Source organism: Epinephelus lanceolatus, chromosome 5 (assembly GCF_041903045.1).
Source record: "Epinephelus lanceolatus isolate andai-2023 chromosome 5, ASM4190304v1, whole genome shotgun sequence".
NCBI lineage: Eukaryota > Metazoa > Chordata > Actinopteri > Perciformes > Serranidae > Epinephelus > Epinephelus lanceolatus.
In genome coordinates this window covers 33,194,171-33,208,197 of record NC_135738.1, presented here as the reverse complement: position 1 = coordinate 33,208,197, position 14,027 = coordinate 33,194,171, and the positions used below count along the sequence as shown (strand labels likewise).

The 14,027-nt window shown below is 39.5% G+C and overlaps 1 protein-coding gene across 1 annotated transcript; it reads left to right on the top strand.

Annotated features, from left to right (window-relative positions):
• The first annotated feature begins 778 nt into the window (after positions 1–778).
• LOC117262257 (putative polypeptide N-acetylgalactosaminyltransferase 8) lies at positions 779–11,326 on the top strand. Its single transcript, XM_033635083.2, has 11 exons — positions 779–1,376; positions 5,177–5,411; positions 5,642–5,808; positions 5,956–6,139; positions 6,535–6,732; positions 7,299–7,413; positions 7,517–7,702; positions 9,673–9,810; positions 10,559–10,654; positions 10,746–10,913; positions 11,070–11,326. Exons 1-11 carry the CDS (start codon positions 1,205–1,207, stop codon positions 11,202–11,204), a joined length of 1,794 nt encoding a protein of 597 aa, XP_033490974.2. The 5' UTR covers positions 779–1,204; the 3' UTR covers positions 11,205–11,326.
• The last annotated feature ends 2,701 nt before the right edge of the window (positions 11,327–14,027 follow it).

Here is a 14,027-nt window from a genome sequence, read left to right as displayed (position 1 = left end):
AAAAAGTTGACATATGTAAGTGGATGAAGGCCTCTTATTATGTCACACTCCTATAGACCTATAGGCTATCTCTAAGGATACTGTAAGGTTTTGAGATTGTTTTTAAATAAGTGGCTCTGCGGACATTCGCACCAGACCACTTGCCAGAGATACATACGTCATAAGTAACTGATGTCAGCTCCTCTGTCCTCACTTCTCGTCCCGCTTGCATCTCTCATGGCAGTGAGCTGCAAGGAAGGGAAGAGAGTGAAGGATGCAAGGTGATAGGTTAGCATGATGAAATGCACCCAGAAAGGGTTCCCCTGTTCTTCATGTTCACCCCAATGGACATTTACAGAACACACAGAAACACACAATCCCTACCACAAAGGCTGAAGGTGTGTGTCATGTATCAGTGATACTAAACCCGGCTGCAGGTTGCAGGAAAACTGCTACCTGGGAAAAGATTATTACATAAATAAACACAGAACAGAGATGACAGATAGGACCATAATCCATGTGTAATATGTATTCAGTGTGCAATGATAGTTCCAGTAATATACTTTACAGAACAAGTAATAAAGACTGCCCCATGTAGAATCAAGGCTGCCATTGGCGCCAAAGATACTACATGCTGTAAAACCATAAAGCATGCTCACATCAGAAGAGACTGAATGTGCTTTGTAAATATGTGACATGTACTTTGAAAACTTTATTACATTGTCAGCTTGATAGGGTTAGTCCACCTCTACAGCCTTACACCTTTTGTAGTTTCTCTTAAAAGCAGTTTGTTGACTGTTCTCAGGTCGGCCGCACTCAGTTGTGCTCTTTTGTTGATTTTAAACAACTCTAAATTGAAAGTCATTTAACGTGCATATGGCTGGGAATGTTATCTTTGAGATACTTTATAAGATAAAATCATTTGTAAATACGAATGCTGCACAAAGACTGAGTTGGCTGTTCACATATGAAACATTCAGAGCTGGGTACTTGCCTGGGAGAGATTTCGTTTTTCGCTCTTGTTCTGCTTTTTAGCCTATGTATTAATGGAAGATGTGTGTTTTGTAAAATGGTAGTGTCTTGTAATCTCATGTGGGATGGGCCATGTGTTTGCCATAAGAAAACTAACTTAAGATAAGATGTGATTTATTGTTCAATTTGAGCTGTAAAGCTGCAGGCGTACAGGACAGAATGACACTTAAGTGATCCGGTGTGAGAAAACACAATGAAGACATACGTGCGAAAAGCTGGAATAATTGGAGCCTTTTTACTTGTTCTGAACATCATTTACACGATCATGAGTTGGAGAACGGACAAATCTTTTCCAGAAGGAGTCACAGATCAAGAGGTCGTGGAGAGGAAACTGGACAGGATTGAAAAGAGCCTCAACAAGCTGGGTGAGTAGCAATGTAGAAGCAACTTCAAAAAGACTTAAAGGTCTGTGTAAAGTTCTGGCTTTGTAATTGTATTAATGGATTTGGAATGAAGTTAACTTATTATATTAAAGACCTGTGAAGTAATCCAACAGGAAGACATTTTCATTGCCAACTCCTGCACAAGCAAGAATGGGCTTCAAAGAAATTGCTGAGTGTATACAGAAGCTCCACATTTTAAATGTAGATATCTGCAAGTGATTCACCTTAAAATGCAAATAAATGTCTGCATATTTTAGCATTTATCAACTTTTCAGACTTTCGATTCTTCACAATCTTACTGACAATCTATGTAGGCCTACTTGACATGTAGGTTAACAGTGGTTATTTATGAGGCAGGCAGACGGTGCAGTGGTTAGCATTGTCACCTCACAGCAAGAAGGCACCTGGTTAGAACCCCGGGGTGGGGGATACATTTTGTGTAAAAGTTTGCATGTTCTCCCCGTGTCAGCGTGGGTTTTCTCAGGGTACTCCAGCTTCCTCCCACAGTCCAAAGACATGCAGGTTACTTGGTGACTCTAAATTGGCCGTAGGTGTGAATGTGAGTGTGAATGGTTGTCTGTCTCTATGTGTCAGCCCTGTGATAGTCTGGCGACCTGTCCGGGGTGTTCCTGACCTCTCGCCAAATGTCAGCTGGGATAGGCTCCAGCCCCCCCGCAACCCCCGACAGGATAAGCGGTTACGGAAAATAAATGTATATAATTTATGTTAAGATTCTTTCCTTTAAAAGGCAACTTCAGCATTTTTCAACATGAACCCTATTTTCCCATCATTTTGTGTCTAAGTGATTGATGTGAACAACAATTTTTAAAACTGATCCAATATTGAGAGAAAGGGCTGCAGCCAGCAGGTACACAACGGCCATGTAATCAGATGCGGAAATTGTGCACCATCACTTTACATCCATTATAAGTGCTTATTTTTCCCACAAACAGGCTCAGATTTTTATCATGAATGTCTGAAGTGTCTCTTTACTGCTCGCTTGATCCAGTCTGTTACTGTGTCTAAGTCTGACTCAAGGAAAAGTCTTGTTCTGGAAACTCAGAAGACGTTACTTGTTGCGGGACAATAATGCTGGGAATGCCAGTAACAGTTTGAGAGAGTAGTGTTGGGAATAGTTTGTTATATTGGAGTATGGAAAACATAGTTTAGTGTTATCTAAGAGATTAGAAAAAGAAGGGGAACAATGGTTCATGTTTGCACATTGCCAAATTGTGCCAACAAAATGCTGTGCCACACTTGACACAGCTCAGACACAATCAAACACACAAGATCAAACAAAAGGTAAAGGAACACTCTGACACTTACTATGTGTGGAAAAACAACTGCCCCATTCATTTACATTTTGGGCACAGCTTGCAGCTGCAGTCACATCGAGGAGGGTGTGTCTGCAGACCTGGAGTTTCATGAATTTCATGAATTTCATGTTTTACAGTGATACGTTTAAAATGATATGACTGTCTTTACCACGATAGTCTGAAAGGCACGTCAAATATGGGTTAAAGTAGTAGGTAATAGTTTAGCTTGTTAGCAATGAACTGTTTGACCTGCACATTTTGTTTCATGAAACCAAAGCGCGATGACGAATAATTTTAGCATGTGCTTTAAATTAAACATGAATAAATGATTAAAGCAATGAAGTGGATGATATGAGAAAAACGTGTATAGGCTTACGTTTTCATACAAGCATGAAACTGTTTACATATTGGCAATTAGTGTACTTTATGCTAAAAGTTAATTTTGTATTCATGTTTATCATGTAATACACCTATACACGTTTTTCCTTTATTATTCATAATGTTATATATCACGTGTGTTTATATCACTACATTGATATTACTCTATAGCATATATTTAGAGATTTTGTGGATAGAAATTAAGCTCATCCAGCGCAGATGATCAGAAATGTATTTTTGTCTATTATTAGGTTTTGGCCTTGTTTATGTGTGTAAAACGGTTGAAAAATCTTAACTTTGAATAATTAGGGACTCTCTTTTTAAGGTGCACATAACAATCCAGAAAGGGGAAACCACAATGAAGTGGAGGAGTTTTGTGGAGGATTGAAAGGCAGATGAGGAAGGAAGGGGCACTACTGTTAATATGTCGATATAATAATGTATTTGCTGTGCTCCAGATTCTTCAGTATTTCAGTGTAGACTGTGATAGGCATTTAATTTTTTTAAGTGTTTCTGTTTTCAATTTTGTGATATGTTTGATTTCTTTTTTTTCTCTGCAGATCTCCCTGATGTGTGATGTAACCACTGCACACAATAAAACATTTCAAACCATTTCAGTATTTCACAGCCTTTGTTTCAAATTCCCACAACAAAAGTGAGCACTGGACACCCAAGACCAGACATTTCCTATTATATGTTGTAGCGGGTTTGATCAATGCCGTGCAAGTTTTTGGCATGCCAGTCAGAGCAGTCTGATGAATATTAAGAAATAAAGAACTAAAATAGTTGGATCAAACCATACAGAACAACCAGCAAACAATAATGATGCAGAACAGCACCCAGGCATAAATCAACAATTAAATCTTGGTATTTTTATTCGGGTGTAATAAAATTTTAAAACTGTAAATTGTAATAAAGCATTAAAAGTCCAACTTCTTTCAAACAGTGGTGTTTGGGTGAGATGCTGATTTAGTTGCAGTTATACAGCCGTCCAGTAGGGGACGAAAAACAAGGGGTCTAGAACTGCAGGTCCAGAACTGCGGGTCTGAATCTGCAGTCTCCGGGTCTGCAGAGACATACTATTGGTCACATCAGTCACTTAGACACAAAAACATGGTTTTGAAGTTGAGATTGAAAAATGGTGAAGTTACTGACGAAGTTCAAGGAAGTTGGGAAGTTAAAATCCTGCATTCAAAATGCCCGGTTATACTGTCCATTAATAAACACCTCCCAGCTGATCAGAATTCTCACTGTGTATGCTTTAAACTCAAATGGTATGTTTGAAATGAGTGCAAAATTTAAGGACACAAACATAAGTAAAAATCGGATGCTGAGTGTCAACCTGATTCCATCCATCCATCCATTTTCTAATCGCTTATCCTCTTGAGGGTCGCGGGGGAACTGGAGCCTATCTCAGCTGACATTGGGCGAGAGGCAGGGTACACCCTGGACAGGTTGCCAGACTATCGCAGGGCTGACACATAGAGACAGACGACCATTCACACTCACATTCACACCTATGGTCAATTTAGAGTCATCAATTAACCTGCATGTCTTTGGACTGTGGGAGGAAGCTGGAGTACCCGGAGAGAGTGTATGTGCATTTTTTCTAATGTTTGAAGATTAGTCAGTCAACAGTTCAGCAGTCAAACTGGTGTGGGAAAACACCAGCGGACACTCACACTCACACTCACACTGTACTAGATTTGATTAGAATGAGAAAGTATTAGAAGAGTGTGTGCCTGGGGTGTCGGTAGCGTAGTGGATAGTGCTGGCGCCCCATGTATAGAGGCGATGCTTCGCTGCAGCGGTTGCGAGCTCGACTCCGGCTTGCAGCCCTTTGCTGCATGTCATCCCCCACTCTCTCTCTCTCCCCCATTTCTCACACTGTCCTGTCCATTAAAGGCAAAACGCCCAAAAAATAATCTTTAAAAAAAAAAAAAAAGAAGAGTGTGTGCCTTTGACAATTTTTCCAATCCTTTTATCTCCGTTGCAACTGACAGACTCTGTAACTCCATTTTACTGACACTGTTTATAATTTCCATTTCCAACCTTGTCTGTCTTTCCATGAACTCTCATCCACTAAAGCAAAGCTGATAGAAGCATCTGGTCAGAAGAACTCCGACAATGTGGACCAAGAAAAAGAGAAGGTTGTGATGCCAAAGTTGTATCCAAACTCCGTGCTGTTTGCCAAGTGGGGCGATGGCCTGTCAAAGGAGGAACAGAAGGAGGCTGAAGCTCTGTTTAAGATTTATGGATACAATGTCTTCCTGAGTAACCGGCTGCCACTGGACAGGAAGCTCCCAGATACAAGAGACAGCAGGTAACTTTTGTTCATGAACGGGGTTTTGAACTTTACATTTGCAGTAATCTGATTTTCAGTCTCTTCATCTTCTGACGCCAAGCCACCTCAAACAATTGCTCATAATACACAATAGTTCATAATGGGGGCATCCTTTCCATCTTTCTCTCTGCAGTCCACTTCTGCTTGAGAACTGAGTGACTGATACATTAACCAGATTTTTGCACCTGTCACTACATTTCACCATTTAGATGTCTGATGAAGAACTATCCCAGGGACCTGCCAACCATCAGCGTGGTACTGATCTACATAAACGAGGCTCTTTCTATCATTAAAAGGGCGGTACAGAGCATCATCACCCACACTCCAAATCACCTGCTGAGGGAAATCATTCTAGTGGATGACTACAGCACTTACAGTAAGTTTTATCAACTATCGTCATCAACTATTCCTCTTATTAGCAAGGTACTCACTGCTATGTGGAGTTTTTATATATAATTCGTATAGCTGTTATAGTCATCCATACTCGTTTATTTATAGATTTCACTGTGGACTGCATTTTCAGATGACCTTAGGAAGCCGTTGCAAGACTACATAGGTCAGATTAACAAAGAGAGGCCTGGGCTCATAAAGAAAGTGTGGCATGAGCGACAAATGGGCTTGTCCCAGTCCCGGATCTCCGGTTGGAAGCAGGCCACAGCTGATGTTGTGGCCATTTTGGATGCCCACATTGAAGCTACAGTGGGATGGTATGTACATGTTTCAAATAAAGAAAGGGAAGCAACCGTAAATTAACAGTTGTTAAGTTCAGGTCCCTCACTGCCTTAAAGGTGCAGTCAGCAGTTCTTATCCAATACACTTTTTTTCAGATTTAGCAAATACCTCCTCACGGTCAGCTAGCTGTCTGTTCTGTGTACACTGTATCAACACACTGCCCTGGCTCTGTAAATGGGAAACAGGACAGGGAAAAGGTCGTGGATGTGTAAATAGAAAGGCAGATGGCAGGGATGTACCTCTATCAACAATCTTTCTCCAGAATTGCTGACTCCATCTTTAAGTTCCTGTTATGATACTGTTGAAGATTATTTATTTCACTCGTCCTCTTTCGGTCATTGTACTTTCTCATTTCTGTTTTCTTCACCAGGGCAGAGCCTCTGCTGGCCAGGATCAAAGCCGACAGGACAGTGGTGGTGTCCCCTACATTCAACAAGGTCCATTTTGATGACTTACATATGGAGAGATATATAACGGCTGCTCACGGCTTTGACTGGAATTTGTGGTGCCTGTACGAGTCCTTTGGGCAAAAGTGGTTGAAGATGGGGGATGAATCGCAGCCTGGAAAGTATGTGGAACACACAATATTTTCCTCAGCCAGATTACTGTGAGCAGGATGATAACACCGGACTCTTGTTAAGAGAAGATTTGAAGTTTAATAGCTCTTGTCAGGGATTGGTTGGTTGCTTTGGCACTACAATTTGACTTAAGGCACACACACAAAAGAGCATTCAGCTGTTTTTGATCCTGTGAAGCACTTGTGTTAACACATTCGCAGTAGGGCTAGTGGAAAATTGAATCCTCTACCACAGTAAAATATTGCATGTGGTGCTGTGTCTGATGTTATGTTCCTCACTAGGTTTAGTTAATTCCAAGAGTTTCAGGGGAAAAGTGATGAAATCTTTCCAACCTTGGGTCTGGGTGTTAGCAATCTTATCTCAAACTAAATGATTGATCGTACACGGAATTTATCAGGCTGTAAATTAATCTGCAGGTCACATATTAAGGTGTTTCTCTGTAAAAAAAAAAAAAAAAAAATTTGTGTAGTAACAAAATAACATGCAAAATTAAGAGTGCATTTTTAGACAGTACAAATTCCCGCACAAGACTAGTGACACTATTTCTTCTGGACAGGAGTCCCTCTGTTATGGGAATCTTTGCAGCAGACAGGGTCTTCCTTGAGGAAATTGGAGGGCTTGATGGTGGAATGACAATTTACGGAGGAGAAAATGTTGAACTTGGGATTCGTGTGAGTAATAATAAGAATTTGGTGCATAATTTAAATCATCTAAAGGTTAAATATTTGGGTGATAATCTTTAACGACTATCTGATCTGTGTCTTGACTGCTCAGGTGTGGCTGTGTGGAGGGAGTGTAGAGGTTGTGCCTTGCTCCAGGATAGCTCACATTGAGAGGGCATATAAACCGTACGCACCTGATCTCAACCCTTCCATGAGGAGAAACGCCTTGAGGGTTGCAGATATCTGGTTGGATGATTACAAGAGGAACGTGCACATTGCCTGGAACCTTCCTCTAGAGGTTGGCACAATGATTTATGCTGTCAGAGTTTATTTTCAGTGTATGAACATTATAGTATTTTATACAGCAGCTAACTGAGGGAGGAATGTAATCAACCAGAAGAAAGGCATTAGAAAACACTCTTAGCAAATAAAATGTAGGCTCACAGTCAGCAGCTCAATGTCCCCGGCATCACTGAACAGCTGGCTGTGAGCCTCTGTCCATATTATTTCATCTGCACACTGTATATTGCTTGTTGAGTCACAGCTACCTGGTTGAAACAAGGGAGTGTTACAATTTGCTACTTGGTACATTTTCCATACCTGCCAGCTCCCCCCTTTTTTCCATGTTTTACTGTATTTAATGGCTGTCCTTTTCTCCCGTAAAACTCCCACTTCTTGCATAATCCTCAAAGGAATTTCTAGAAATATATATATATCATCCTCCACCATATTTACCTTGTGTCCGTAACAATCTGGCAACAATTCAACGGTAAAAAATTGTCACAGTGCAAAAAAAAGTATCAAAATAGAAACTTCTCCATCATCTATTTATATGTTTATTATGTTTAAAACCTCTAATATTATTGCTAAATACACAAATGAAGGCAGTTTACCAATACCTTTCACTGCTGAAAAAGGTATCAGGCCTTGTCACAGCAAACATTTTGACATTTCACAGTAGGAGAAGCACAGATGCAAGGGCATCCTTTATCCTGAAAAGTGGTAGGGATATATGGCATGTAATGGTGGGATCACTATGAGGTAAGGGGAGGCAATTATGACAGGTTGAGCATCAAAAGGGCCTAGGCTCCTGCAAAGGTTTTGTTTCAACATTAGTTAGGGGGACAGTTTTTTGAAGTGGGGGATCTGGGGATCCTCCCCCAGAAAATTTAGAGCATCAAACACTTCATTTCCTGCATGCTGGCAAATTTAATGCATCAATTTATGGTGAAAATATTTTTATTTTTGTAAGGAGAAACACATAATTCAGGTGCCAGGTGACAATTAAAAGTATCAAAATATAATAGAATATAATGCAGTTAGGCTCTCAGGCAGTCTGGATCGCTTTCAAATATTTATTCTGCTCTAAGTTAAATTTTCTTATTTATTTGTTAACCCTGCTGAGTGTCTTTTGTTTAGGAAGGTAATCTCTTTAAATGTGCATGTGGCACATATTCACCTCAATGACACATTAATTATTTTCATTTTATTTATAAACCCCTGGTCTTTAATAGCTCATGTGATGACATGTTCACAAAGAGAGAATGAAAAAATTGGACAAGAAGAAACTGGGTGAAGAATTTGTTAAATCTACTGATCAGTGCATGCACATTTTTGCGTCGCTTTAGAAACGCCATGGCTAATGGAGCTTACGTTACTTTTCTGGACAATGCACATTTGTTTCTTCTATATTTAGATTGCATTGTGTGTTATATTATTGTGAAAACCTTTCTTAAAGCATACTCATTTGTTAACATTTCCTGGTGCAAGCTTTTTTTCAGAACATGTTTAACATATTATGCTTTTAAAAAGTGATGGGGACAAAAAACGTCCATGTACCCCTCGTAATGACACCTATGCACAGATGTAAATAACAAAATGAATGATGGCTGAATTCCATTTAGCCGCTTCAGTTTCGGGATCCTGGACTGTGCATGCTGGCTCACTGTCACAGCTTACTGGGAAACTTTAATAGAACACAGCTATCAATAATATTTTTTTAGAATGGGACACAATGTTTTGTAAGTTAGTAACACGTGTGCTTTTCCTACTATGACAAGTCAAAATACATCACAGCATCTCTTTACTTTTTTTCCACCTAAGGCCAAAATGTCACCTTCACAAGAACTACATTAAAAGCTGCCATTAGAGCCAGTGTTTCCACATTCATTTGCTCAGCTTCGTGAATACAAGATTTATGGTTTATAATGTGTAGATTTTACCTAAATGCATTGTTCATGCACCTTCTGATACTGTTATGACACACAGAATCATGGAATCGACATTGGTGATGTGTCAGAGAGGAAGAAGCTCAAAGAAAAGCTGAAATGTAAACCTTTCAAGTGGTACCTGGACAATGTTTACCCAAGCCTGGAAACATGGGATAACATCTTGGGCTATGGTGTGGTAAGGGACATTTTCAGTCATTAATCTGCTGATGTAACAGTTTATATTTTCGTGTGAGTACTATATGAGTGAGCCTGAAATACTTACACAGTGAATTTAAGATCGGAAATCTGTATTAAAAGAATATTGTCTTTAATTAATATATTAAACGTTGCAGGGCTGTGCACAGATATTTTAGGGGGCAAGTGTTCAAGTGAGAAAAGGGCACACCTTACATATTTGACATATTACATATATTTATTTCTGCTTCTCCACAGAGGGCTTGATTTGCGTGCATTAACTGTGGTGCCTTTGACAAAGGACAGCCCAGTTGCCAGAAGAAAAAGTCAGAATTGTGCATTTCTGCAAACCACAGATAACATTACATTTGTATGTTGTATCATATCAGTGTTTCTAATCAGAGCCATACCACCAAATATAATACTGCAAATGGAAAAAAAGTTTTCTTTGACTAAAGTGTTCCTGACTAAAATATTAAATTAGGACCAGAATAAGAAGAAAATGTTGTGCAAAAGGGGCACTTATCTAGTCAGAGGCCAAAAGGGCAGGTCTTTAAGGACCAGCTGGGGTCTATTTGTGCACGTGTCTGACATGTAGCAATGAAACATCCTGTGATAAAGCCCTGAATTTATACCCATGCTTAATGTTGTGATAGGACATAAAACATTTAAACACCAGTGAATGTTCACATAGTGGCTAATCACAAAGCGAATAAATAACTCTCTTGACATGACACTGACCTGTGCAGCTACAGAGCACCCTTTTTACGAGCCACTGTTTGGACCAGGGAGTCATCCTAGGAAACACCCCCATCCTGTTTGATTGCCACTTCCAGCAGCCACAGGTGATCTAAGAAGACAGACAGGAAAAATATACTAAAATGACAATGATAAAATAAATCACAATGTTAAATCATAACCTTTTCTTTTCACCAGCACTGCTTCTACAACACAGATGGTGAAATCATCATCGGGGGAATTAAATCTCACAAATATTACAGTAACCGGTGTCTGGTTGATCCAGGCTCTGGCAGCACTCCCACTCTGCAGGAGTGTCAGCTGGCAAAACTAAACCGACAACACATGCACTGGGACTTCAAACAAGTAAGACCTCAGCTGGCAACAATGTGGTTGTACTCTGCTTTAACTCCTGACAGTGACGTTTTGGACACTACCAGTAGGAGGAGCCAAACTCACATAGGTGCATTTATGCTACCATCTCATAAATTCTCTCTCTCTGTCTTGGTCAAACTTTTGCAGGGCCAAGCGATCATAAACAAAGCAACAAAGAGATGTCTTGAAGTCACCCAAGGAGACAACTTTAACTATAAGCTCATCATTCAGCAGTGCAGTGGACAGAGCTGGAAGATTGAACATGTTATCACAAGTTTTTAGTTTGGTGCTTGAAGTGAAGTTACAATGTATGAACAAAGCATAATGACAAACTGGATCTTATTTACTTTTTTTTTAAAGTGATTTATAAAGAATGAATTAAAAAAAAAAATCTGCCAAGCTTTGACTGACTGACTTTGGTTTTGTGTCATGTTGTGCAACATTTTGTTTGAAAGGTCACAAGTGCTACAAATGAGCAACCACACAACTTATATCAGCAGTTTGCAGTGTGTCATATTAGGTGCAAAATTATTTGGACTTTTGTTTTGTAACTTTCTCAAAGTGACAGAGCTGAACTGCAACATTAAACATTGGGGGTGTCAATGGATACTACTCTGACACCAACTTTATTATGCTGACTATGTTTCCATCCCTTGTACCTAATGACTTACTTAGCAACCAGCTGTGACTTTTTCCTTGACAGACTTTTTTTTAATTGTCATAGCCAGAGAAACAGTTGTACTTTGATTGCATTGGTGTGTATTTTGGTGTGCCTGTGAGCCCGCACCCACTACAGTAAAGCCCTGGCACTGTTACATATACAAGAAATGGAGTGTAGTTTAATAATGTGATTAGTCACACTGTGTTCTGCTGTGACACAGGTCAATTAGTTAACACTTTTTCCAAAGATAACTTTTGTTGGCAACAGATTATGAGTTTGTAAATAGCATGTCTTTGTGAATGAAATGATAAAAATGAAATCAAAGGTCATCATTATTTAATATCAACAAAAGTATGTGAGAAGTGTAAATTATTTTCTGACTAGATCCATTCGCCTCCTGCTTGATCCTCAGCATGAAGAAGTCAAACCTGTAACACAAAGGAAGGAAGTAACATATAATCTGTTAAGGGATTTATTAGTATATTTAAAAGTTTGTAATGCCACTCATCATCATCATGCTTTTTGAACATGTAAACTCAGCTGGCCATCCAGTTTGAACCCAGAATCTATTCATTGCCAGTGCCGTCCACTGACTAAATGATGACAAGTATCTCAAGAACGCTTTAAGGGAATTTCTTCAAATTTGGCACAAACATTTACGTGGACTTAAGAATGATGGTTTGATGGTCAAGGGTCAAATATCAAGGTTGCTGTGACCTTGCATCCATCTCATTTTTGTGAATGTGATATCTCAAGAACTCCTCAAGGGAATTTCTTTAAATTTGACGCAAATGTCCACATGTACTGAAGAATAAACTGATTAGAAGTTTGTGGTTGAGGGTCAAAGGTCAAGGTCAATGTCACCTCACAAAATATGTTTTTGGCCATGACTCAAGAATTCATATGTTAATTATGACAAAATGTTACACAAACCTCTAATATGATAAAATAATGAAGTGGTGACATTTTATATCTAAAAGGCCAAAGGTCAACTTCACTGTGACATCATAATGTTCTGAAAAAACAGTTTTATGGCCATTATTCAACATCATATCTCAGGAACAGAAGGGGAAAATAGTTGGTCAGATACTGAATTGGTGACACTCATCTTGGGTGTCCACCTTGAAACTGTGCTGATCGTATAGATCTTCTGTGCTGTTGGGGGGGACAGTGGGTGTTACGCAGCTATGTTTTCACAGACATGTTGCAGTTTACATGTTGTTCGATGTAAACTGCAAGAGAAACTTGACCGGTGCATGGAAGCATACAACCACTTGGCAGTAATTCTAGTTTTCCAAACTATGCTAGCAGTGTGGCTCCAAGGGTGGCAATGTTGGTCAATCTGTCCCCCATTGTGGTCCAGATTGAAATATCCCAACAGCAAACATTCATGGTCTCAACAGGATGAATCCTACTGACTTTGGTGATCCCCTGACTTTTCCTGTAGTGCCAACATGAGGTTCACATTTCTGTTTTTTGTTTGTTTATTTGTTTGTTTTTTTTGTGTGTGTTATTGGATGAACTGCCATGAAGTTTGGTTCAGACATATGGTCCCCAGAGGATGAATCCTGCTGACTTTAGTGATCCTGTGATTTCCGCGGGCATGTTAATTAGCAAAAGTTAGCATGCTATAACATGGACAACATTATACATCAGCACATAAGCATTGTTATTGTGAGCATGGAAGCATTTAGCTCAAAGAAAGCACCACTGTGCCCAAGTTACAGTTAAGCCTCAAAGAGCTAGGCACAACTATGATTACTATTGGCTCTTTTCTTACAGTGTACTGCAGTTTCTGCATGTGGCTTGTGCAACAGGTGTTACCATACCCCAGCAGAAGCCACGGCTCTACTGCTGCGGGTAGTTACAATCAATGACAAACACTGTAGCCTACTGCCTCTTTATTTTATTACACTCATGTATCAAAAAGTCAAAAGTCAGATGAAATATGAGTCTTACAAGAGTTACAGTATATCTTTATCGACTGTTATAGCTGTTGTAAAGCGTTATAAAATATCATAGAAAAGTAATAAAAAAAGTGTGTAATGACTAGAATTACAGTTTCAGGGTTGTATGTCTCCACAAACCCGACAAGTTGCCCGACAGTTCACAACCACGTCTGTGAAAACAAGGATGCGTGGATGCACACATCTTCTCCCCCAGCAGCACAGAAGATCTACACACCTAGCACAGTTTCAAGATGGAAACCCAAGATTAATGTCACCAATTCAATATCTGACCAAATGTCTCCCTTTCTGTTCCTGAGATATGATGTTGAGCAATGGCCAGAAAAATGCTTTTGAAGAACATTATGATGTTGCATTGAAGTTGACCCATCACTTCATCATTATATCCTGTTAGACATTTGTGTGAAATTTTGTCATAATCAGAGTATGAATTCTTGAGCGATGGCCAGAAAAATGTTTTTGAAGAACATTATGTCA